The sequence below is a fragment of the Pundamilia nyererei genome, unplaced genomic scaffold (genome assembly GCF_000239375.1).
Source record: "Pundamilia nyererei isolate P.nyererei 1_Seehausen unplaced genomic scaffold, PunNye1.0 scaffold00056, whole genome shotgun sequence".
Lineage (NCBI taxonomy): Eukaryota > Metazoa > Chordata > Actinopteri > Cichliformes > Cichlidae > Pundamilia > Pundamilia nyererei.
In genome coordinates this window covers 1,362,394-1,388,903 of record NW_005187457.1, presented here as the reverse complement: position 1 = coordinate 1,388,903, position 26,510 = coordinate 1,362,394, and the positions used below count along the sequence as shown (strand labels likewise).

Below are 26,510 nucleotides of genomic sequence, written 5' to 3'. Positions count from 1 at the left end.
GATTTGGCACTATATAAATAAAATTGAATTGAATTGAACTTCTATTCCTATTATTCTTATTATCATTATTATTGTTGTTATTGCTTTTTTCTTAGCTTTTCACAGCCCTGCAGCAATAAATGAATCAGTTTGTGTATATTGCTAATTTTGCTGATTTCATCCACGACGACAAACATAAGAGCAGGTTACAGAGAAAATTCCAAAATTATTTGAAGTGCATTCTTTCAAAGTTGTGTATAACCTGATGTTGTTGTGTTCAGGCAGGTTTTCAGGCCACTCTACCTCCCTGTCACACTGGCTACTGAGGGAGGTGTAAAGCCGAGCCGATCTACCTCTGTGCAAGCCAGTGCGCAGGTTTTTGGAGCCTGTGAACAAGCCGCATGGTGGTGATCTGCTGAAAGCTGACTCCCACACTCTCTCTGCCCCAGCCCCGGCCGCAAGGGGTGACATTCTCTCACACACAATCCAGAGACCGGTCCTCTTTCAGGACTCACACTCGGCCCAGTTACCCCCACCTTTTCATACGGTTGTGCTAGGAGAAGTACTCCAGGGATTAGCCTAGTCAGGTCTTTCAAAGGCCATTAGAGCAAATTACAGGTATCTTCTTACCAGTGCGCTGGGACAGGCCAGGTGAGGGGCGTAGAGGCCAAGCAGGAGTGCAGGGGTCAGCTTGGGACAAAAAGACAAGGCCACCCTGGGCCCCACTCTATCGGAGTGTCTCCTTGGCTCCACAAACTGGTAGACCTGCATCTATGAATGGCTCACTTGATGGGACCTCAGAGACATTGTCTCACGACCGTAACTTTAGCCTTTTTTTTCTTAGTACCCTCTACCCCCACATCTCACTCTTTCCCTGTTGAGTTTCCCATCTTTAAATTGATGTGGGCATGAGTTTGCCCAGATAAATGATCACACAAAATGACTGCAAAACGCAAAATCTACATGACTTGAACCGCGGTGGGTTAGTTGATACTCACCTGATCTACCGTGGTAGAAAGGATATAACCTGTATGCTGCAAACACAAATTGGTATGTGCATTACAAAAAGACCTGGCATCAGTTGAAATTGAATTTGAATAACATTAACTATTTCCACTTGAAAACTAAATTTAACTTGTAATGGCAACCACACAACCATTAATGTGTGGTCTGTCAATGTATCAGAATGCTGCAGGCGTCGTGAGACTGATTCTGTTGATAAAGTTGTAGAGATGGCCAAAGGGAGTTCCGCATCCTGCCATTTTCTCTAGACTACACACAGACACACACTCTCACCCACACATACATGCCTTTTGGCCTCTTTTGCCGGCCACTCTCACATACACATACACACATATGCCTCACCCTATCCCAACCGGTGGATGACAATCTAGTGGAAGAGCTGCGGAAGTGTTTCATTAGCCAATTACCGCTGGTAGATAAAGCCTGCGTTCCCACAGTCCGCAAGGTTGGGGGGTCAAATGTGACCAATTACCCTCCATCCCCTCACAGGACAGATTAGCCTGTCTGATTTATCCCCAGACAGACTGATCCAATACTCCAAAATCACCATCCACATCTGGATACGTTGTGCGTGTGTCACGGGAGGCAGCTGTATGTGTGTGCATGTGAACAATTTCACTCCTCATAAACATTGCTTCTACTCTTAATAAAACACTGGGCTCTTCTTTACCACACACTTCCGAGTCATTAGTGTGTCTAGAGGTTCTGTCAGCATGTCATCCATGGTTGTTATATCACTGAACACAAGCTTCCTTGGCCAAGCAAAGCTTTGATTGTATGTAATGGAACTTCAATCAGTTCATTAGGGACCCCCAGGATGCCGAATCAGACCCTACCAAACCCTAAATTTATAAGAGCAGATGGGGAGGCAAGCTATCCAGAAGAGGGTATACTAGAGGACGACTGGGAAGGTTTAGGTTAGTGGGGGTAGAGGCCTTCTGTAGTCAAACTGAGGGATTGGAGAGGTGAAAAAGGTTAACGAAGCCCACAGTGTGCAGCACTCCTGTTCGTCTGTGCCTGTGTGGTACCAAGTGGCTGTAATCTCCGACCAGGAGGCATTCTCTTTAATCAGGGAGGGAGACCAGGGAGAGCAAACTGCCTCCAAATCATGCATCACATCCGTAACAAGCGGACGGCAGACTATCAAAGGCTTCACAGATAGTTATGAGCTGATCTGCCAGAGGTTTGTGACTCACAGCTTCTGAATTTTCCTGAACTTTAAGATACCCCAGGAGCGCAGCAGGGATGGCGGGATCCACGTTAAACTGAGGTCATCTACCCTGCTACTTAATAAATAACACTAAGCAGGTGAATTGCATCTGTGTCTTATATGGTTGGTTGTTCAGATTGGATTCAGTGGGTGTAAGCATACTCAGGGAAAGACATTGTTTTTGCTGGTTTCTAGCCTCATCTTTAGGATGCTCTGGCGAAAAAAGATATATAAAGATCACTGATAGTGGAACCAACCAAGCAGCTGCAGTCACTTTCAAATAGATTTAACCTTTGAATTTGAGTGAAAAAGTTTCTTCAACAAAATAAATAAAAACCCTGAGCTAAAAATGTGTGTGCAGGCAGGTATGATAAATGCAGCTTAATTGCTTAAACTTATTCAAAAAATGCATGCATTCGATATTAATGCCAGGTTGAAGTCAGTAACAACAAATTTCCCAATTTCAATTCAAAATCTAGGAAATAAATACAATTAGAAGACCTTTTCTGTATATTTCTTCATTTTTGAAGCTTAGAAATTAATTAAAGTATAAAAAACAAACAAACATCCTGAAGTTTTTATAGTATTTTTCATTGTGAATGCACAATACTTCATAAAGGGGGAACACTTGGCTACTTATACACATCTGGCCATGAGAAGAACTGTGCACCCTGAATGTGCAACTGAATACAGTAATAATCTCCATCAAGCAAGCCTTCCTAATTTCAAAAATAGCTTCTCAGGATGGACCAGAAACTTGATCATGTTAAAAGAAAAGCAAAGTGGGAGATTAAACAGGTCCACTGAACGCTGGCCAGTGGCCAGTGCATGTTTTTGGTGCTTAACACATACTAACGACAGAAACAAATGTCTTGTCCTCTGCTGCAGCAAGTCTAATAAAATGATAACAGTACTTACAAAGTTTAAAACCGAGAAACCTTTTTAATCTCAACAATCAATCCAAGATAACGCGAATCGTGATACATCGTTGGCTGGCATGTGTATATGGCAGTACTATATTATCAGTATTATTTTTAAATAACTGTCATTTAAATCCCACATAGTTTTTGCAGTTTTCCAGTCCAGTGTATTTGTTCAGTAGTAGGCTAAAAAATAAAGAAACCTGATTTAGTTTGGAGAGTACTGCCAGTTTTAGGTATGTGCATATGCAATTCAGGTGTGCAGTGAGTTTCCAGTGACTGAGCACCACGACACAGAATATTCTCTGTGGCCTGAGCTTGCCCCATATTTATATTATTAAAATGAGATGGGCATACAGGAGGTGACAAAAGGCACAAGAGTGAAATCAGGCAACCTGTCAGAGCTGTCACTTGCTCCACTGGCCAAAGGGCCCTGACCTCAATCCTATCCGTTGCAGGGGAGGAAAGGTGGAAATGGATACAGCTGGAGAGAGACGGTGACAGGTTGGAAAGGTCGGCAGTCAAAAAAAGAATAGTGAAAGTATGCTTTTATCGATATGTACAGGCTGACATTCATATGTATTGAGTTTCACATGCATATGGATATTTTTGCTCAGCTTTGGACAACTGCAGAACAAAAAAATAAAAAAACATTGAGCTCTGAAAATTCAGCCCATTCGTCCCTGTTTTTTAAAAGTAGGTCTAAAATAACAAGGCAAGAAGAACGATGGTGCAAAGATCCAAGAGCTATAGAAAAGCGGTGTGATGCATGATGTTGACTATGCTGTTTCAGCTATAGCACTGCAATGCTTTGTACCACCTTCTGTGTTCTAATGAGGACGTGGCCTTTCAGATGAGAAAAACACCCACGTGCACGCAAGCTCGCACATGTCAGTGTGCATGCAAACACAGAAACATGCATGCGTCTGAACTGAGTACAAGGTAAGGTCTGGTTCATATTAACCATTAGGGAACGGAAACGCACATCTTTTTCAGCTTAGGGTCCACTTCATGCTCCTGCAGTGGCACACGTATAAACACAGGCACATGCGTTGGGAACGTACACGCACATTTAAGGAGCTGACATGATATTCACATCCTGCCCATGTTCATTTAGTGAAATGGCCTCAGAGATAAAAAGCAGGTATGGGTTGTTTGTAATGCAGTTCAGACAAGACTGCATGGTCTCAGGATGTTGGAATGCACAGACTGAACCAGAGTTGCTGTTTTTAGTCTCTCACATTTACATTAATTATCCTGCTACTACTTTCAGGAAACAAACTTAAAACACAATTATTCAGTCCAGCTAGTTGAATCTAATTCAGTTCAATTCAGTTTTATTTGGGCCAAATAACAACAACAACTGCCTCAATATGTGCTGTATTGTAAGTATGGTGAAAATAGCCCTAAGGTAACCTTTTTGCCTCAGTTTTTTAAACATATCTTACATATTATTGCATTATTTTGAACCAAATATCGTTAAAATGCAGTAAAACTTTTTTGATTTTATAGATTTTTCTCCTTTAAGGTCCAATCCAGCTGCAGGTTATATTATATGCATTTCTACATTTGGTTCCAAATTTGGTAATCCCCTTAACATTCACCATCCAAAGCCAGTTTTAACAGTTTGATTTTATTTAAATGAGCATTACATTTTTAAGAGTTCTTTGCCTGACTGTAGACTTTTAGTCAGGCGTAAAGTTTCTTAACATAATCTTAAATTGCCCAGAAAACACGGCACAACATCATGATAAAGAATGTTGAATTATTAATGTTGACTTTCTAATAACTTAGCACTGATGTAACTGCGATTAGCCCGTAGTAGACGCAAGGTGTGTGATTTTCATTCTGCAGTCGTACACAAAATCACACACGTTATGACTTAATTGCCTAACAGCATGTCAATATTTTGCCACACAGGCTGATAGGCAGGCTTTGGTTGATCTGTTTATGTTTGTGAGAGAGATTAAAATCTGCACGCGCTAGAGCTTCCACGTGTTCTTGTAACTTATATGGTAGAGAAGCCCCAGATTCACCTGAAAGTCACCTCAGAGAATAGCCTCTGGTTTTATAGCCTCCTATTGCGCTCTCTTATGATAAAACTTTACAGAGAGGCATATATGCTTTAAGGGTAACAGGTGCATTGCATTCCTAGTGCAATTCTTCCAGTGATTTTAGGTTAAATTCAAACACCTTTAAGCTCTTGTAGCTGTAGCCAGTCAGCCATGACTGTATTTAGGGATGCCAAGTTGTTTCTTTTTCCCCCATCTACAGCAGGGGTTCTCTTTCAGCTTCTTTATTCCTGGGCCAGTGGTTAAACGGCGTCCAAGACATGATGTCTGGCTCAGTTCAAGCAGCGAGGTGAGAGGCTTTATTGGAAGGGTCAAAATGTCTTGGTCTATCTAAGGTTGAGGCAAGACCGCTTTCCTCTGTCTCAGTGGGCTGATTACGTCAGTGCACGTGTGTGTGCATGTGTACGATTCGAGATGTAAGTGGCAGCTGCTCCTTCATGAATATTTCCTTTGGTGAATGATTTCAAACATGTGGTGCTGCATGAGTAAGGCTAGCTAGTCGTCTGTTCCCAGCTGATTTCATTAATATGTTTTACACCTTCCACAAAAAGCTCTTACTGTAATAAGAGCACTAATGTGCTCACATTGAGGAAAAGGCCATATTTTTCACTCTAAAAATGAAGAGCTTGGCTGTGAACATGTTCAGATTTGCGTTGCTCTACTGGCAATAATTGTTGCTCGTTACACTGATGTTTAAAGCACCTAAATCATAGTGTAGCTTTTGGAAAGCAACAAGTCTCCTTATGCGAAGGGGATGAAAAGTAATGCAAAAACTACTCATCCTCCATGGCCCAATTAATATTTATAGAATAGGTAGTCTTGGTCTACTATGGACCTTAATACTTTTCTGGTAAAACCATTTGGATATTGATGTATTTCTATCTTGCTATCAAGTCATTCTCTGCTTTTTACAAACTTAAGGAGCACGTCTTCAGTCAATGGTGTCAAGGTTCAAGCTGTTGGTTGCTGGAACTGTGAAGTCTTCCCTTTTGTGTTACCTTCACACCCACAGGATGTCCATAGCTGTGCGATGTTATAAAGGACTCGGTTGTCAGTGCCAAAGTCAGACTCTATAAACCTGCTGATGAACCCCGTAAACCCCAGAGAGGAGCTGGAGCCAGACTACTAAAGGTTGTTAGCTACTAATTGCTACATTTCTAGGGCCCATTCAAGACATCAAACCCATGTGGCAGAAACCAGGGATGCTCTGCTAATTAGCCTGACACTGACACTCTTGTCCTCCAATGTTCCCAGGACAGTGATAGTCTGTAAATTTGTATGAAGGATTTTAACATGCCTGTTAAACATAAACGTGTATCTGTGATGTTTTATGTGGGGGGTTTTTGTCTCTTAATAACACAAACCACAATTTAAGTACTGATTTCATTTTTTTTTCTCAGACAAGCTGTGGCCGTGCCTTTACAGTGAAGACTGGGGGGTTAATGCATGATTCGTGGGATTTTACCCTCCTATTGGCATCCAAAATGTCCACGAATCCCTTCTCAGTTGAGACAACCCAGAGGAAACCTTAATGCCTAATGAGCAACGGGAAGCGCTCCAGCACTCTTCTAGCCTTTAATTTCCACCTCAATACTAAGCAGAGCACGCCCCAGCCCTTCTCCTAGCCTCATTAACATGTGTATTCTTCCAATTCAAAACACCAAAGTACTTCCTTCAGCCAGGTGCTTCCCCCTTTGGCCCCTCCAGCCTTGGTGCTGTTGATCCAGTCACACATCCCCGTCTGAGCTATAGCAGAATTAATGGTGAGTCATGGTGAGGTTAAAAAAAAAGGCCAGGGTAGAATAACCCTCTTTCCACCTTTAAAATGGCAGACAGCACAGAACAGACATTTTGTAAAATCTGTTGTTTAGTGACATTGTCCCCAAAATAAAACGTGGGTCGATGATGAACATTGGTATTTTTTAATTGCCTGATGCTTTGTTTTGCTTTAAAGCGCTATGCATGCGTAGTCAACTAGGGCTTTAGTATGTCACAAATGAGTAGCAGTATAGCACATGACTATATACAAGTGAGACTTAAACAATTAAAATTTGTGTATGTGAAAATATCTGTGCTAAGACGTGCATGACAATGTAAATAAAAACAAATGTTGTTTCACAAACTACTTCTCTGTAAAATGCAATAAATTGAGTTTTACAGTTAAAAATTAAAGATTAAATTTTTTTGCTCCTACTCCACATCCTTTTTTGACATTGTCCATCTTAAAAAAACAAAAAAACAAATATATTGTCTTTGCAAGACTGTCCGCCACACTTGTCTTGTCCTTTTATGATTTTAAAATTCAAGTCAGTCTCTCTTTTGTGAGTGACAGTTTCCCCTGTGTATGAAAACTTTTAATAATTTCCACAACATATTTCAGTTGGGTGGAAGGTTTTCACCCCATGGTTTTGCTCCAAGTCAAATACACCCATGAACTTGGAAAACTTTCACATCAAACAGTAACATGTTGCACACCAAGGGAAATTTAGTAAATACATCACACCCCGGCTGCGAGAGCTGAGAGGCTATAGAGGCAAAATTAAGCTAGTCTGGCCACAGTGACTTTTTGCAGTTGTAGCGGTGTCACTTTATGAACTGGCTGATGCTACTGGAGGCCGACCAAGTGTTTGATGATTGTAGCCACACACATTTAGTCCATCTATTTAAAATATGAGGAAAAAATTAAAACATGCAATAAAATATACACAGGGTGGCTTTGCAAAAAAGATTTTGTAAATAGATCACAGACTTGACAATTACAATTACAAGTAGCCTTCATTTGTTAATTAAACTGGACTTTAATAATTGCATATGCTGTATTAATACTCTTCTACACTAGGCGCCTATAACTATTGTAATTGATCACAAACCAGTTGCCGGGTGTGTCTGCGCAGCTGTTGTGCTTCAGGACAGTCTAATTAGCAGGCTACGATCAGTAGCCCATGACAGGATATGATGTGTACCTGCCTCTGAAGCTTTTGTAAACACTTGGGTGTGTTTTTCCCTCTAGATCATTTTCTGCTTTACCATAGTTCAAAAGAAAAACATGTTGTCACCCTCCCTTCTGGTCTCTCAAAGGACTGCACTTTGACTCTTCGTGCGGCTGTTTCAACAAGTTATTTTTAGTAACACTTATAATCTTTTTTTATTATATGTGGAACTATAATTGGAGCATGTAGGTTGACAGGATGTACTCAGATCATAGCAAGATAATTTATCTTGATTTGTCTCTAGTTTGATTAACAAATATAGCCGATAATTTACAACTTCCCTGACTGAAAAAAAAAAAACTTGAGGAAATTTTGTGGATGGAGTCTGCTGTTTTTGTTTTAGTGTGATTTTTCTGTGTATTTCCACACTCATACTCACATGAAATAATTCTTTTTGATTTTGATTTTATTTTTTTGGGGGGGGCTCATAACTGATATATATTCAGGCTGTTTAGTCTGCTTCTACATAGTCGTACAAAAAGAGAATTAAAACTGTCCTTCAACTACAAGGCTGTTTTAATGACTTGATAATTGACTTTAGGCTCTTTATGTCACACTCATAAGTCGTTCATCATGAATTAAAACTGAAGTCTGTAAAATAAAAACAGGTTTATTTGCCACATACGTGTTTTGTATTCTTTATCTCCCTTCAGCCCCGTCCAGCTGTCTCATCCTTTAAATCCTCGAGCCCTTTAAGTTTGCATGTCTCCCACTTGCCCCTTCCCTCAGCTGTTCCATGCCCCTACTCCACTGGGATTGATACAATATTTTCCAGCCTCAATTAGCAGCGAGTCTGTTGACTAATTCCAACTGTTTTTGCACCTGAGAGTTGTGAGCTGGGGCTGGAAAAACTGAGGTTGGTGAGGCGGAGGTGAGGGACGCTGCTTGGGTGTAGCAGGCAAAGCTGTCGGGGCAGCAGAGCTGTGTCGACAAGAGTGTAAGGGCAAACCAGAGGACAGAGTGCGGAGCAGGTGGAGGATGGGGCTAAGACTAGCACTAGGAAACGCTATAGGTTACACAAGTATATTAAAGGCAGAATTAGTACTGGGTCTCTCGGTATTGGTCTCTGTAAGGATCTATGTGTTTTTGCAAGTAGATTCCCACAAGCTACATCATATATATTACACTATTTTTAAATCAGATGGAAAAAATATATCTCAATTTATTAGAAATCTTAAAAAAAGATTACTAATGCATTGTCTTTCATGTCTAGTACCTGATTTACGTCATTTACCATGTATAACTTTCGACTTGTTCTGCCTCCAGTCTATAGCATAGTGAAATTCTCTTGCTCAGGACACTTACAGTTTAATTTCAAGGTCTCTGCAAGAGTAACAGTGCTCTTAAACAGAAAAGGAGATCTCAAAATGGTCTTAAACCAGATCTGTCCCAGTGTGAGTTGCAACCACAGGCTGACCACAAGGTTCATTTTGTTAAATCTAAGGCAAAGCCTACATGACCGCTGGTTTGGCACGGTGCTCAGCTCAGGGTGCAGAACACACCCTCATTCTGTGTGAGTGCCGAAAGAACCGTTCTTTCCACCAAAGGAAATGAGAGGATGATGGCTAAAGTGTATGAGGACATTACATCTAAGGGGACTGTACTTTTTCATTAATGGCTACTACAGCCTCCTAAGAGTAAATGACCCAATTGGCAAAAAGTAAAAAAGCATACATTTCACAATCAATTTTGCTGTTTTAAGACATTTTAAATGTCAATTTCTTCTTTTTGCCAAATGTCTTTCAGTCCTTCGGCATGACTTCTGTCAAACTGTCAAATACAAGCAAAGTTTGGGAGTAGTATTTTGTTATGGTAGCTGACATTTATTACCACTAATGTGAAAGAATAATGTCCCAACTTGGATATGCCCACGGGTCCAAATTTAACACAGTAATAATTCATCTCAATTTGAATTTATACCAGTGTGTGTGGCTTTTAAAGGTTCTGCCAGGTGACTAATCCCGACAGGTTAACAAATGTCATCCAGTCTGCCGCTTGGAGATCACTGAAATGGTGGCAACAGACTGACTGGCTTGTTAGCTGGACGCAGCAGCTGTTCTCCCCCAGTAGCTGTATGGAAAAACTCTGACTCACCCCCTTGTATAAAAAGGCATTAAGAACCAAACACATAAATATTACAGTCAAAGGCAAAAATGTCTCTAAGAGCTGTCCAATAAGTCAGTCAGCCAGTGACTAATGGAGAGGAAGGTCAGATCATGACCAGAATCAGTTCATCTGACCTGGTCAAGTAATGGTGGTTAAGAAACCATCACTGCATGAACAAGGTTTTCTCAAGTGTCCACAAAGCATAGATTGTCCGACAGATTACAAACTGAACGACACAGATCTGTCTGAATATGCCCGTCCAGTTGAGTTTATCTTGTTTAACTCGTCAGACATAATGTGGGTTTCGGGGCAAAGCCACACTGCTAGAGAATTTTACATGAAATTCCTACTTGCATGCACACCCACAGAAAGCCATATAAAATCACAATAAAGCGCTTTGAGTGCTCAGATAGAGTAGAAAAGCGCTATATAAGGACCAGTCCATTTACCATTTACCAACAGAGCAGATGAACTGTGAAGATTACAAATTGGTCTGTGTTGGAAAAAAGTGTTTCAGAAATGTGTTTCAGTATGACTGATGCACTTTCACCACAGTTTTGACAGGTTAATTCCCAGTGAAAGGGAAACTTTTTTTTTTCCAAGACCACTTTGTCTTTCCTCAGTGCCTGCTGTCCCACGAGGGGTCTAAACCATCTCTAGGTTATTCCCTTCCTACCTAGCAACGCTTCCGCCCTGCTCTAAACAACGCAACACAAATTGCTCAGCAGTGATATGACTAAGGGATATCCCCATAAACAGCTGTAAAAGTGAACAGATAAGAAAGTTCAGCCATAAAAATAAATCCGAAAACGTCACAGGGCATCCTCCCTCTGACACAAATTTCAGATATGCAACTTTTTCTCACTTTACTTACTGTCAGCGTAGTTTTTACGTCGAGTGCCGTCCACCTTGCCGGTTTTGTCAATGCAGAGGAAGAACTTGTTGGCAGAGTAAAGTCGCCGAAGTCGGACGTCACCCTCTAAGTGATTATAACTGCGCGTGTGCCTTTCCAGTGTCCATGAACAGTTGATTCCGCTTGCGAGCACCTGAAGGGGTTCATGCCCTACTCGAGGAGGACAGGCCCCCGTGACAGTACCAGCGGTGACCAAGAGCACGGTGAAGCATGCCAGGCAGAGTGAGGCTGCACTAGGCAGGGGGAAATGTGGACCAGCAGAGGCTGCAGTTGTAGCGGTGGTGCTGAGGGCAGCTTCAGGACAGAAATGAACTGCGGACGCCGTCCATCTGCACATGGTGGGTCAGACTCCCAAGGTGCACCTTGTGCAAGCTGTAGGCATGCTGATGATCAGGAGAAGTCCCTGTGGAGGGAGAGAAGGAAGGGAAGCGGCACTTACAGCAAATCCTCTGGATGTCACAGCCGGTCTCCACTTTGGGCTGAAAGCGGGCCTTCCTTCCTACAGAATCAGTTTTGCCAGAGTTCCTCCAGTTGTCATCTTCAGTTGTGTTTTTTTTTTAATTCTTTTTCTCTCCTCCTTTAGCAAAGTGTCAAAATTTAACAAATCCAGTTTTTTGAAGTTCCTCCTTGATGCTGCTCCTTGCTTGTTTGTCGTCTCCTCCTTTGACTGAAGTCTTCTTCACTGGTCCATAATTAAAGTCCTGGGCTCTATGAGGATTCACATACGTGTGTTTGAATGAGTGAGTGTAAATGTACAAGTGTGTTTCTGTGCCAGTTTAAGCATGTGTGCGTGCACCTTGCAATGCTCTGCTGTTTCCAGCTGGGTAGGAACAAGTTGCCTGTCTGAATTGCTGACCCGTGGCAGAGAAAGAGTTGACTACTTCTAGTGTGTGTGTGTGTGTGTGTGTTTGTGTGTGCGTGTGTGTATGTGATACTGAGAGAGAAAGAGTGAGTGAGAAAGAGAGGGAGTGAGTATGGGAGGTGTTTGTGACAGAGAGAGGCAGCGAGAGTGTGTCTGTGTGTGTCAGAGTCTGCGAGCACAGGGCAGCGAAGCAGTGAGGCAAGCGAAGCCACGCTCTGCTGTGTGCAGTCAGTCAGTCCTCTCTTCTGTGAAGGCAGCGGCTCAGTTGTCCTGCATTTTATCCTGGGCAGGGCCAGGAGAAGGGTGGGGGGATGGGGCCACTGCACTCATTCATAACCATTTCAAACAAATGAGAAGCCTTACATCAAACACCATCCTCATTTTAATCTCTTACAGAAAACTTTGCTCTGTGAGAAATAGGTAGTTTGCCTTTAAACTTGAGGATTTTTTCTGCTTTTTGTGGTTACAGACACCTGGAGAGGTTCAAACTGTCTTTCAAGATGTGAACGGTGAGACTTTGTAACACAGTCAAATCAGCTCGATCGCTGTCCAGTTAAACCTTTTTTGACACTTTCACTCTGCACATGGGGCAAATTAAGGGAGCCTTCCCCCCCTTTTTTAATGGTTGCTGGTTTGAATCATCAAGCAGTCAGAAACACAGAGCAGGTTGTGAGTGTTGGTAGACCTAGTCCAGATGAAGTCTGAGAGTCTTTCTGATCACCTTTGTTAATATTTCAATGGAACGGCGTCTCTGATCTTTACCATTTAATTTGGCAGAGCAGGATGGAAATGAAGAACACCTTTTTTTTGTGAGTTCACACACTTGTCTGCTTTTAGAGGCTGTGTAATAAGCCTGATTAGATCAAGGTAAACGAGCACAGTCAATGCGTTATTTTATTACAATTTTTAACAATATAAAGAAAACTAAGAAAAACCTCTTGAATAGTTTTGAAATTTATGGAAATTTTTGTCATTTTGGTAAAAAGATTCACTTCCTTTCTTCTTTTCTTTAATCTTTATGGTGAATATAACATAGAGCCAGCAGCCAGGAACAACTAATGCGATTCAAAAGTATGCGTAAGAGCGTAGAACACAAGATGAAAAAAATTACCAATTAGCTTTGCCACTCATCTCCTTTTCTTTATTTGGGTCCTCGTTTCAATTAGCACCCTGACCTGAGGCCACACTTGTCCAGTGCTGGAGGTGTTTCCGAGGGCTTCACGTTCACAAGTGGGACAGTCACTTCACACTCTGTGGGCTTTTTGACTGCCGCTAGAGACTTGAGCCCTTTTTGCATGGCCACAGTTTGCCCCAGCTTTCAGGATTTCATATTAGGTCATAGTACCTGGTACTGACCAGGTACTAAAATAGTAAACCGACATTTTTGAAACCCAGTAATGAGGGAAATGTCTACAAAAAACAATGTTGTGGTCCCCCAGTCTGACAAGAAGCCACAGACCGAGCAGCAGGTATATCATTGCCTGGATGTCCACCTTTGTTGTAGCGTTCTGTCACATACTAATTACGCTCAACTTTTAATCCCAGATCGCTCAAACCATTCCTATAGATGCCATTGTGATCTTGAACTTGGTGCCTGCCAGTCTCCATGTAAAGACTAGTTTCAGCATAAATCTAAAAACGTTGCTTCCATTTCTCTTCAGCTTATCAGAATTTAAAGGAGCTTTAAACGAGCTTATCAGCATCACTTAAAATAGTAAGAGGAACATGCAGACGAAGAGAAACATCTCTCCATCTATTTTTGTCCGCTTATCCAATTCAGGGTCGTGATTGGGCTAGAGCCTATCCCAGCTGCCATATGGAGAGAGCCAGGGCACATCCTGAAGAGGTCTATCACAAGGCTAAAACCAGTCACTCTCCCATTCACACCTACAGACAATCTAGAATCACCAGTCAACCTAACATTCTGTCTTTGCCCGGTCGGAAGAAGGTCTTTGTTATGAAATTGACGTAAGGTCTTTGCTTCATCATGAACAAAAGCCCCCTTTTTTCCCTTTGCTGAATTCCCTCTGCTTACTATTCTTGGACAAAGGAAGCTCCCAGGTTGCTGCACATGTTATTTACTCTAAGCTCTTCATTGGCCTCAACATGTACTTTTACAATATTTCACTAATGATGCTCAAAACAACGTCAGACACTCCCAAAATGTGCAATACAATTTTTTAAAAAGTATTTTAGTCAAGAAGAGAAGCCCACTTAAAGTAAAGAATAATTAAATACAAATAATTATGTTTGTGTCACTGCCAAAACACAACAATACAAAGACATAAAGCCATGGACAGCAAAATGGGCAAAAAGAGTCCCAAGGAAGTCCCAGTTGTCCTTCCTATTCTGAAATTTCCTGTAATTAAAATCATACAATCATTCCAATGTAGAGCAGAACTTGTCAAAAATCTGAGCGCCTCCTGAGGTCAACAACAAAGCTCAGTCGTCATGTGAAAATCAGATGTGGCAGCAGATTGCTTTGTGGCGTCTTAGAAGTACATTTTTGGAGTCTGAGCTCAGTGCCAGAGCACACACACAAGCATAACGTGTCTCTTTGTTTTAATATCTTAGCATGCAATGTCTTGATGTTTTATAGTGTGAATGTTTGATGTCAAAAACTACAGCAATTTGTGATTCACAATTATAACAGATAAGAATTGATTAAATTTCCATTTAAGCTAGTTTTGTTCAGTCTAGTTTATGTTTTCAATTTGTAATCCAGTCGGCATGTAGTGCTGCATAATTTCTAATTTTATAGAGCAGAAACGAACACAAGTGGAGCTTTGAAAAAATGCGGGACTGGTGCTAATGGCTTTTTGAGGCTATAGTAGTAGTTCTTAGACCTTTGCTCTAAGCATCACTGCACGAGCATGCTATCATTTCCAAATACAGACCCTGCATAAAGGAATACCATTAATTAGACATTTAAGAATCAGTGGAAAAAATTACAATTTTAATGATGGCAGTAGCAGAAAGGTTAAAGAATTGATCTCAATTCATACTAATGTGTGTGGGCAAGAATATCTGAGCAGAATATGATGGCAATCCATCCGGTAGTGGTTGAGAACACCACAAATGCCATGCCTGGAAAGGGGAAATATCAGGTGACTGAGAAAGTCAGTGAGATGTGCCCCCTGGGGACCATGTATCTCTGCACAAAATGTCAACGTATTCCATCTAATAGTGCTTGAGGTTGTTTTTTTATTTTTATTTTTTCAAAAAAACATGGTATAAAGACCAACCGTAAGACTAGCAATGTCATCTAAAGAGTAATGGCTAAAAAGATCCTGGATTAGTTTCCCCCTTAACGGAGTTGAGCCATGCAGCGTGGGTGTGCCATGAACTGAAAACAGTGAGAGCCGGCACCCATGGAGGATGTTCCCAAGTAGAGGAACCTAATCTCTCCCAGCAGGGATCCAAGCGGCTCTGTAAGTGTATGAATAGAGATAATATCTCTATAATGAGGCCTGTTTTGTACCATCAAAGTCTTCAAAAGGGTCTGAAATATGACCCCCTTCCTAGAACTGACAAACCCTCAGTAATAGCTCCCTATTATTAATTGTTTTGCCTTCCTGCTAAATCCTTGTCTCGCTCTTTCTCCTGTAGCTACTTACCCTTGAAATAGTGCTTTTAAGCAGCCTCACATTGTGCTAGTTTAAAACTTTGGTGTGTTTGTTATCGTTGTTTTAGATAAGAATCGTCACAGATAAAATACCTTGCTTCCTCTTATTCCAAAGCATAAAATATTAAAACACTCACCTAAGGAAGTTGTATCATACACGTCACTCAGTGGCAGTAATTGCTTATCATTTCAGAGCGTCCAAGAGTTGTTGTTCTAGAGCTAGCACAGGTGTGCTCGCTATCTGTGAGATGTAGCTGGCTGACAAATGTACGGATGCTGTCCACTGAGGACATTTGCATGTCCTGCTTCGTGACTACTGTCTATTGTCAGCAATGTTATGATAACTGGATTGTATATCTGATGGTGTCAAAAGTTCTGAGAGATGCAGACTCACAGTTCTTCACAAGTTGTTGTTAGGAATGATTAAACCTCTGTAGACAGATAATCTGATCTATCAGAGGCATGTAAAAAAAGACACAGATGAAATAAAATCTTGATATGGAGATTGGCCCAACACCATGGTTCTCCTAAATTATTCCAAAAAGATAAACATGTAAATGCGTGGCACGAAACGTGACAGGACATTTTAACGTCTTCACATCTCAGTCGATCTTAAGATGGACGAGTGTGGAAAATCTGTAAGAGTAGTGTGAGTACATCAGTCCATTAAAGGCCCTTAAATAAGACCACAAGATTCTTCTGAGGTCAGTCTCCCTCTAATGGACATTAATGGATATGGGATGAGCAGTTTTTGTAATGTATGGTCTTGGAGTAGAATATATATTTTAAAAAATGAATTCCGAGGTTCATGTATGGAGGTTCTATAGAGAAGCTGGGTGAAGAAGCCTGCTTTCCACACACAAGCTACCACATTATTACAATGTAAGTAATGTAGAGTGCACACCAAGGAGAGGTTAACAAGCACACACAAACACATGCCAAAGGCATTTAGCAATACACGCATCTCTCCATCAAGTTTCCCTAACCAGGTGAAGCAGTTTCAAAAACCGCCGTCTTCAATGTGTTAAACAAATAGGGAGCCCCTACAAAGGTGTGCAAAAGAATCCACATGATCAAAGTGTATGAGAATGGCAGCCTTGTCCTGGCCTGGCCATTATCAGGCCCCATGAATGCCTGTCTTCTCCTCTTTTGTCGGTCGGGGCATTGACAGTCACTCACCCGGCAATGACTGTCACACCAGTGCAAAGAGCCAGCCGCCGACAGGGGCCAAACCACATCAAACGAGGCTGTCAAGGGGCCCTGCTCGTGAACCGTTGCAACAAACACCTCCTGATCCTCACCTACAGCTCAGTAGCAGACACCCACCGCTGTGCTCTCAGCCGCTGCCTACACTGAGAAAAGATGTACTGCCCGGACCTCATTTCCCTCTTTGGCCCCCCTCCCTTCTCTCTTTCTCTCTGTCAAGTAGTGCTTGTGTTAACCTGCAGCCTGCCGAGACACAAAGAGCTGCTAAAGTGTTTAAGAATGCTTTATGGACGCATGACAAGGGGAGGCTGACACTGCTGGGGGTCAGAAAGTATACAGGATGTGAATGAAATAAATTCAATTTTACTTTCAATTTGAAGTTGTGTCACACTTAATTTAAAATATATGAAAGTTGAACTTCAAAAGCTGTCTAGAAAAAGAAGACAATAATTTCCAACAGGCCATAACGAGTACTCTGGGCTTAGACAGCAGGAGAGCATGTTACGTGTTTCACTACGAGCCTCAGATTACTTCACTGGCAATAAAGGTAAGATAGAATGCAATATTTCCTGGAAGTTTAGATCAAGTAACTGCCAGAATAACTGCAGGAGTGTAAATACTGTACTACTGTACTTTAAAAGTCATACTCACCTGGCTGAGTTTGATGGCATTCAGTGTAGAAGCTTTAAGTTCCTTAAAGAGAACGTTAAACCAAATGTGCATTTTAATTAACATTTACACAATAAAAGATCTTGTGCAAATTTGTTACATTACCCGCTTAATATTCAGTATTTAGATCTGCACACAGATGACTGATACTACAATAATGAAAATCCAAGAAATCCAAGCAGATTTTAGTATATATAACTAGTACATAGAGAATTCGGCCACATTACTGCTTATTACTCAATAATCGTGTAAGACAGTCATTTTCACCTTTGCCACCAATTTGACTTCAGGTCCCATCTTGAATGGCTGTGGTGAGACTGCCACCTACAGGCCAAACATAATTCATCTTTTAGTACACCACACTGTGCAGCAGATAAATATTTCACCGATGCTGCTGAAAACACAGAAAATTAAGTAGTTAAATTTTTTTAGTGTCATATAAATGACATTTTTTAAACATTTTCTCTGATGGTAAAACTTACATAACCAAATTAGTGAAAATCGAACGAAAATTTTGGACTCTCTTAAAATTTCTCAGCAAAAGTCATAGACCTTCCTCAAATGTGTGTTAGTGTAACAGAACCACTTGCAAAGGCAGGTTTTTGGGAGTTGGATTTCCTATATTTCTGAAGGTCTTTGGCAAAGCACTGCTGGTGTTCATGCAAGCCGACATACTGTATTTCTGGGATTTCCACATTAACACACACAGAGGTAGCACCATCCCATTGAATCTCTCCCAACACACATCTGGTAGTGGTTGTGAGGTTCTCGGGAAGTACCGAAGTGTCCTCCCGGAGCAACATGTGTTTGAGAGGAGGAGGATGGTCGGTCAGCTAGATGCTGGGATCTTGACTTGCTTTAGATTATGGACAACTGCAGCCAAAAGCTTTTAAGATATTTCTTGTTCAATAGCGAACAGTCTCTCTTATATACAAGCCAGTGGTTTGAGATGCACAGTCCAAAAGTAAAGTTCTACGGCCTGACCTTGCTGCTATCTTGTACATGTATACCAACATGCCAGAAAAGTCACTCCTTTATGTTGACTGTAGGCAGTGTACATTTATCTTTGTATGGGCCTCTTTGCTCCACTGTTTGACAGTCAAAAGAGTCATGATATCAGAACTCAACCGGCTAGCACTATGAAAAGTCCATCTATTAATCGTTAAACAGAAAGAAAAAAGTATAAATTTGAATAAAATTTTAAAATTCTAAAATATTCAAGGGAGAAATAAATGAATACACATCACTTGGGAAGAAGTTGTTGTTGTCTAATTAGTGTTGGTCATTCAAATACGTTAAACAGCAACGCTTAACTCGATTAGTCTGTACTCGACTCATCGAGCCTTTAACATCGAATATCGCTCCTTGCGATTAGCTTGGTCTCATTTAAGATGGCTGCCTAGTGTTCTGAAGTAACGCGGTTATTACATGTCAACATGTCTCTTCTTAGAGTTTGTGCCTTTGCCAAACTTCTGAGTCGTCGGAGCGTAATTGAAAAATGCGCTGTCCGCGTGTCTTTTGCGGACTGCTGTCAGCTGTGTGCGTCGGTGAGAGGTGGCACAGTTAGATGGATATCAGGTGAGAAAACAACAGTGTAACTGCAATGTGAGGGGCACATTTGGCGACTTTCTTTTGGGACTCTTTGTTGTATATCATTGCCTTTGTGTGCTGACTGAACGCAGGGATTCCCTGTCGGATTTCGTGTTAGTAATTCAGATATTGCTGGTGATGCGTGGGCTCAGTCGGAAGCTTGGCGGTGCTTTGCTCTCCTCGTCCTTGAGGAAAACGTTGAACCTACTCCTCTGTGCAGTAATGGTAAAACTAAAGTAAACTAAATTTTAAGGTTTCACATATCAGGATATAATTATCAAGCATTTGATCCGTACCAGGTTTTAAAATGAGGTAAATGAAAGTTGAAATGAGGCGCAACACATGACAAAAGCAGCTTGTAGAACCTCTACACCTGACAGCCAAAACCTCTGTTTTCATAGAGGTGCTCACACTTGCTCATGATCAGTGTTGGGAAGGTTACTTTTAAAATGTATTCCATTACAGAATACAGAATACATGCCCCAAAATGTATTCTGTAACCTATTCCGTTACGTTACTCAATGACAGTAACGTATTCTGAATACTTTGGATTACTTAATATATTGTGGCGAGTTCAGACAAGGAGGAGACGGAGGTATTGTTTGGTCTTGCTTCCCATGAGCTAGCCAGGGAGCACAGGCGTTTATTACATTTGCAGAAGAACACACTGCCACTAGCTAACTGCTCAGCGCGGCAACCACAACACACATAGGGCGCCCTCTGACCCCGGAAGGACACACCGTCGCAGCGAGAGGGCGTCACCCGTCACCATGGCAACATACACAAAACATAACTGTACAAGCAGAACCCCGAACAGCCCTGACCCGCTACAATATTTTCATGCTTTTTACAACAACGTGAATGTACTATTGCTGTGTGATTTATTACTATTACTGAAGGTCCGCGACTCCGAACTGTAGTAAAGAGACCTCTGACTAATGCTGGGCTCACACTGTGCGATTTTTGGCCCATTTTGAGCCGATTTTTAAGTCGTGCGATCGTTTTGGCGATCGGCCCGATTTTGGCCTTCATCGTGCGTCGTGCATCGTGTAGTATACGTGGGGTAACGAGAAGCGATTGACACCTCACGACCAGCTCCCGATCATCAATCGCTTGGTCGTGAGGGTGTCACCGCAGTTTGCCACACTGCGCACGCGCAAACACAAATGTCAGCGAAAAAGACGGCGTAGCACGGCAGTGCAGCGTGTGATCTGGACACAAGCGATGGAGGGACAACCTGTAGAACCATGACAGGTCCTGAGTGATGTGGACACCCAGGTATCGGAAACTGTCCACTCTCTCCAATGGCGTGCCACTGATGATGAGGGGTTTCAACTTTCAGCGTTTGGGGCCCTTTTCAGAGAGGTGTCAATTCAGAACATATGAGCAGCAGCAAGCTGGTCTTCACCTCTCACATCTTTCCGGTTTTACAGGCTTGATGTTTCCAGTGTAGCCTAAATTGAATTGAGTCCGTGTGTGAGTGGCCTAAGTGATGGCGGTTATTCAGACCATGGCTCAGATTAGTGAGGTGGGTGGGCAGGGGTGAGATGTGAGATAAATGCTTCTGAGGAATACGCAGGAAGGCACATTCCATAGTTAGACATCTCACTGATGCTGCTCTGAGAACCAGGGTTACACAAGTAACCTAAATGTTTGCATTGTAGTTGTCTGTATCTTTAAACAATAAACAAAATGCCTTCAAAAGTGAAAAGCCAGGCCTAAGATCCAAAATAATATCTCATCATTTGTTTGTTTGTTTTATAGGAACATCTTTGCAGCTTCAAAACATAAATGTTTCATCTAGAATTCCAAAGACCGATGAAGCAAAGAAACGCGCACTGAGACAGTTTCAGCTGTTAGACGGTATGTGACTGCAGATGGCAGTTCTAGATCTTTGTGTTGTTTGTGATATGTTATTATAGTATTTTACAGGCTAATGTAGACTGTGGTGCTTTCCGTATTACTCCTTTAGTAACATTTTTGTAATGTTCCCTCTCAGTGCTTGAGGCCAGAATCCAGCAACTACAATCTGACGTCGTTCTAGATGTCCAACATGCAAAGGTGCAGTTTATGAAAGCGCCTTCTCATGGAAGAGGTACTTCATCTGGTAAGGGCCACAGAAGCACACCCCAGGAGAAAACTGATATTCCTAAATCTGGACAGACTGGCGATAAAGGCTCCTTTAAATCTCAGCCCCGCCGCTGGATAGAAAAACTAACACAAGAGAAGAAGAACAAACTTAAAAAACAGCAGCACCTCCAGCAAAAAATGCAAATATGTGTCAAAGAGAAACTACAAACATCATCATCTAAAGGTACCAAAAGCAGCTTGATGTCCACCGGTACAACACATAAAACAATATCTACTGGAGTTAAAAAGAGCAGAGGTCATTCAAAACTGTCAGATGAAATACGAGCTGCAGTTTCTTCGACAGCTACAGCAGCTGCTGCCACTGCCATGGCAGGAGCAGCCACCGTGCCACAAAAAGCATCTAAAAAGAAACGAAAAGACTCTAAAACACATGCTCTTGAAAAAAAGGGAACTGAACTGACTGGTACTGACCCTCAGGGCACAGCCGAGGAGTTGGCTGAGGTGGAGGAGCTGGAGAAGAGACTCAATCAACAAGTAAGCCATTGGACATTATCAAGTAAACCAGAACGCATGCAGGAGGGCAGTGTGGGAAATGCGTGTCAGGACATCAGTCTTAGCATCTGCTCATACTTGGAGGCCTGTATATTTGCCGGGGACATCGAGCGGGCACATAATTTCCTGCTCAGTCAGCACAGAGTTATGAGTCGACGAAAACATCTCAACACAGGCGTTTACAACATCATGATGAGGGTGTGGGCCAAAAAGGTGAGTTCAGAAATAAAATTCAGGAGATGAGCAAAGCAGCTAAAGGAAATTCAGACATGACTTTTATTGCTTGTGCTTTTTTTAAGTGTAATGCGTCAAAATATGTTCTGTGACAAACATCCATGGACCTAGGGCTGTGCGATATGACCAAAATCTCATATCCCGATATAAGACCTCTATCGTCCTGATAACGATATAAATCACAAAAATGTAACATTTTCTGTAAATTCTGTGAATCTCGGGCAGCTCGTCTTGCGGGAAGTGTTTCCTGCTGCGCGTCATGTAGCTGGAGTCGAGTGTTGTAACCGATGCATGAAACTATACATTTTTAGACATAAGTTGTAAAGGCCGCCGTTTTCTTTGTGAGTATTTGTTACACGGCGTGCTGCGGGGAAAAGCCTGTGAGTCTAAGGTTTATTTTTTAGCACCTGGCGGCTCTTTTTTACCTGTAAATAATCTGCTCTTTCACGTGATTCAGTTTATTTTGAAAAGTCTCAACAGGATCTTGAGCTTTATTGTGAAAGGTTTATGTGGAACATAAACAAGCGGACACGCGACGCTGTTACCGTCGTTGTTGCTAACCACAAGGCATAAAATCAGGCGCTTGTCCGTCCGTAGTGTGGTTATATAAAATATAAGAGAAAGAGAGAACTTTAAGAAATTAATATAGCCACTACAGTGACCATCAAAACGATGAAAAAATATTGCCGTAAACAGTTTATTTTGCAACACCACGAAACAAACGATAGCGTAAAATGAAACATAGACGTTTTTATATCGTCATCCGATATCGTTATATCGAACAGCCCTACATGGGCCCACTGGTACTTAATTGTTTAGGGCCCTTTTCAAATATCTGTGGGCAAACATGCAGTTGAACATGCTCTTATTCTCTCTGCCCTTTAATAATGATCCGAAGAAACGAAACTAAGCCTCATCTTTGGTCACTAATTCTGTTGACTTTAATTTTCACTTGTTTGCTTGGTATCATGGACTCAGGATAATTAGGCTCACTGCTCTCCCTTATATCTCTTTCATTTGTAGGGTACATTAAATCAGATTGGCCGCATGTTTATTCTTTTAGAAGAGGCTGGTCTGAAGCCAAATCGTGGTTCCTACTTTGCTGCTTTGGAGTGTATGGGTCGCAACCCAAACTGCTCCCCAAAGGTTGTTTCAAGGTATGTTGCAAAGATACACACGCACAGGGATCATAAAGAGGTGTGTTTATAACAACGTGTTTCACATTGCATCACATGTATTTCAGCATATGTGACATTTCAGAAGAGAGCTGACACTGTGCTGCTGTGGGATAGAGGTCTCGTAGCAACAACAAGATTTACCAGCAGGGGTCATAATCAGCTCAGGCTTTTTACTTTTGGGTGAAATTTCTGTGAAAGTGCATTTATCTTAAGGTTTCTGCTGATGTGATAGTAACATACTTGCTCATTTTAAGAGCATCAATTGAATGTTTTTCGTGTAGTGTTCAAGGAATCATTTTCCTTTAGCCTGCAGGGCTGAAAAAATTTGATTTCTAGCTGCATGTCCTATATTCTCTTAATATGTTTTTACAAAGGTGAGCTCTTTAATACCATGCACATCTAAGAATTGTGGTCTGTTATTGTTTTATAAGTCTGTTTTGCAGTTTGGTCGTCTTTTGTGTCACTGGAGAATTAAGGAATGCTTTTTTTGTGATAAAACTGTATTAAGCTGACACCTACCAGTATTCCTTCTACTTGCACTAATCACTTTTGTGGTTTCCATGGCAATCCAGCATGGCATTATTATTATTTCCTCAACTTTTTGTCAGTTGTAAATCTCTCTATTAATTAGTGCTGCTCTCACAAGGTCGCTTGAATTTGTTTTGGTTGTGGCAGCATTTTGACACAGTCTTAATGAGACTGGGTGAGGACTAATTAAATTTCTACAAGGCAGCGGAACCATACAGATAATAACTGTAGTGTAGTTAATTTCTTCTTGGATTTTGCAAATGTATTAATCAAGGACATCTCAGCAATAACTGGGTCATCCTGACAGATCGCTACAAGCTGGGTTTGGATGCTATTTAAAATATAAATAAAACCAATGTGCAATTATTTGCAAATAATTTAAAACCTCTAACCCTAAAAAATGTATTTTTTCAAAAATGCATGCCTTTTAAAAATTTTATGCAGCTAAATGCTAATATTGGAGGTCACACGAGGACTTCAGGGAGGTCAGCTTAGCACCCGGAGTCTTTTACTGCGGAGCCCTGGTGGAATATATTGATACTAGCCTGCAACCAGCCTTTCTTTAAAATGTCCTCTTGATGTCAGCATATGTCGCTCCTTCACAGATGTGCCTTATGCACTACTGCACACCTCTATACATTATCAAAGGTGGCTTTTGAAGGGTACGCTAATAACCAACCTGAGTATTGCTCTTTGTAGCAAAGAGAAAGTGGAATCCATGATTTCAAATAACATTTTATAATTTTGATTCATTACACTGTAGGAAGTTATTCCACTTCATCTTAAAAAAGTTTGGACCAAAAGTCAGCTGTTTTAACTACATTTGTGGATCCCGCTAAAAACCTTTTTCACTTAAGTGTTTCTGAGCCCATTGAATTTTTTTTTTAAGTTAGATATTATCTTTTAAATTGTGTCAATTTTAGCTGCTTTGAATCATTCCAAAATATTTTACCTGGTAGATTATAAATGCACCATTTGTTTTCACAAGATTTAATAAATTGTAGAATTTTTAAGCAGTAATCCCCTATTTAATTTTTCCTTTGTCATTCTTATCCCAAATATTTTAACAGATGCTGCTGGCATCCCATTCAAAATGTCTGTATATGTTTGAATAAGCAAGTTCCGACCTTTCAGCATGTCTTTGTTATGTTCAAATAAAAATGTGGTTTCTAATTTCTGAATTGCATGAGACTCAGAAAATATAAACTTGCTAAGCAAAGCTCACAGTTTCAGGAGAAGCCTGTATGTTGTCACAGCACCGGTGCCTGTTTGATAGCAACTAGGAGAAAATGCAGGCAGCTGGCCTGCTGCCGAGGCAGAGGCGGGGCTCATATTTAATTTTCTTTTTTCCTTTCTGATAAACCTAACATTAGTCTTATAGCAGATGAAAAACTACAGAGCACAGGGGTTGTGTTTTTTTTATTATCTCTCTTTTATAATATGCAGCCCCTGTTTGAACACAGCTACATAAATGCTGCGTCCTTGATGAGAATGCTGTCTGACTACAGAAGTTATTCTAACAGCAGCTGAGAAACATGGATGATAAATGAATACAGGTATCATTCTTTATACAGAAAAGATTGACTTTTAAAATGTCCTGCTCAAACTTCCTCTTAAGGCTTTTAAGAATTCTCTGAGGTCATAAACATCTGTTTCTGTTCCAACCATGCAAACTTTGTTTTTTTTTGCCTGTCTCGTTCGGCACTGTAGCAATCAGAATTATTGTCTAAAGGCCAAGAAAAATGCCCAGAAAAGTATTTTCCCAGGTGAATCATTACGGCTTTGTCATCCTGGTCCACTTAATTAATATTTATTATTTATTTATTTTTTTTACCTTTAAGTTATTACAGTGGTAACAGACAGGACCGGGGGATAGGAAAGACAAGTACAGTTGGGAAAAAGCTCAAGAAAAGGAGAGGGAAAGAAAAACGGGGAAGGAAAAACAGCGAGAAAAGAAACAAATCTGCTTGATCACCTGCTGGGAAAAAAGAACAAGCAAAAAGAGAACAACACAGTAGGGAAACCACAGCAACAACCAACATAAGCATAACTAACAGTAAATAATGAATATTGAATGTTACTGAGCAGCACACAAGACCGACAACCCTCACGTCACTTCTGGCTGTAATCAGTACTTTTCCAGATTTCATCTGCTTAGTCATGTCACGTGCTTTTGCTGAAAACATGTACAGAACAGCACGGACACTTAAGTCTTTGACTCTGAGGACATCACCTTAGGCAGTGTGCTCCAGTGGCGATACAGGTGGCAGGGCATTAGGGTTGGCGGTGGGTATCTGGTTGGTCCATCGATCACTGTAAGCTGATGCTCATATGACATTGTTGTTCAGCAGTGCTGCCCTCCCGCTCTGTCTCTGGCTAAGCAGCTTCTTCTTTCCCTTACCTTATTCATTATCTTTCACTACTTTTTGTTGTTGTCATTAAATCCCTGTTTTCCCTATGCCCTCCCTCCCTTTTTTTCTTTTTTTATTAGTCCAACTGCTATACTCTTCTAATACTGAAATCCCCATAGTCTCTCCTGCAGCATCCTTGCCCTCAGTGTAACAGTGTGCTTCTTCTCTCTTTTTCTCACATGCACAGCAACATTCTGAAACACACACTCTCATCCCTTTATATTTTGCCTTTATAAGTCCTGTATCCTCCAGAGCGCTATATTCCCTAAGGTGCAGCCGAGCGGTCACAGGGCTGATTGTGCTCTGTCTTTCAACCTCTCTGCCCTCTTTGTTCCTTTGGACCACATTGCC

The 26,510-nt window shown here is 41.3% G+C and overlaps 2 protein-coding genes across 2 annotated transcripts in view; one reads left to right on the top strand and one right to left on the bottom strand.

Annotated features, from left to right (window-relative positions):
- The window catches only part of fgf22 (fibroblast growth factor 22), a 27,966-nt gene extending 15,838 nt beyond the window's left edge, over window positions 1–12,128 (bottom strand). The window contains exon 1 of the mRNA XM_005734030.1: window positions 11,175–12,128. Within this exon, the coding sequence (XP_005734087.1) occupies window positions 11,175–11,550 (376 nt within the window). The 5' untranslated portion in view covers window positions 11,551–12,128. The remainder of the gene's footprint in view (window positions 1–11,174) is intronic.
- Window positions 12,129–18,962: 6,834 nt separating this feature from the next.
- polrmt (polymerase (RNA) mitochondrial (DNA directed)) overlaps window positions 18,963–26,510 on the top strand; it is a 49,187-nt gene continuing 41,639 nt past the window's right edge. Inside the window, exons 1-4 of the mRNA XM_005734029.1 lie at window positions 18,963–19,153; window positions 20,930–21,028; window positions 21,165–22,021; window positions 23,066–23,199. Of these exons, the coding sequence (XP_005734086.1) occupies window positions 19,012–19,153; window positions 20,930–21,028; window positions 21,165–22,021; window positions 23,066–23,199 (1,232 nt within the window). The 5' untranslated portion in view covers window positions 18,963–19,011. The remainder of the gene's footprint in view (window positions 19,154–20,929; window positions 21,029–21,164; window positions 22,022–23,065; window positions 23,200–26,510) is intronic.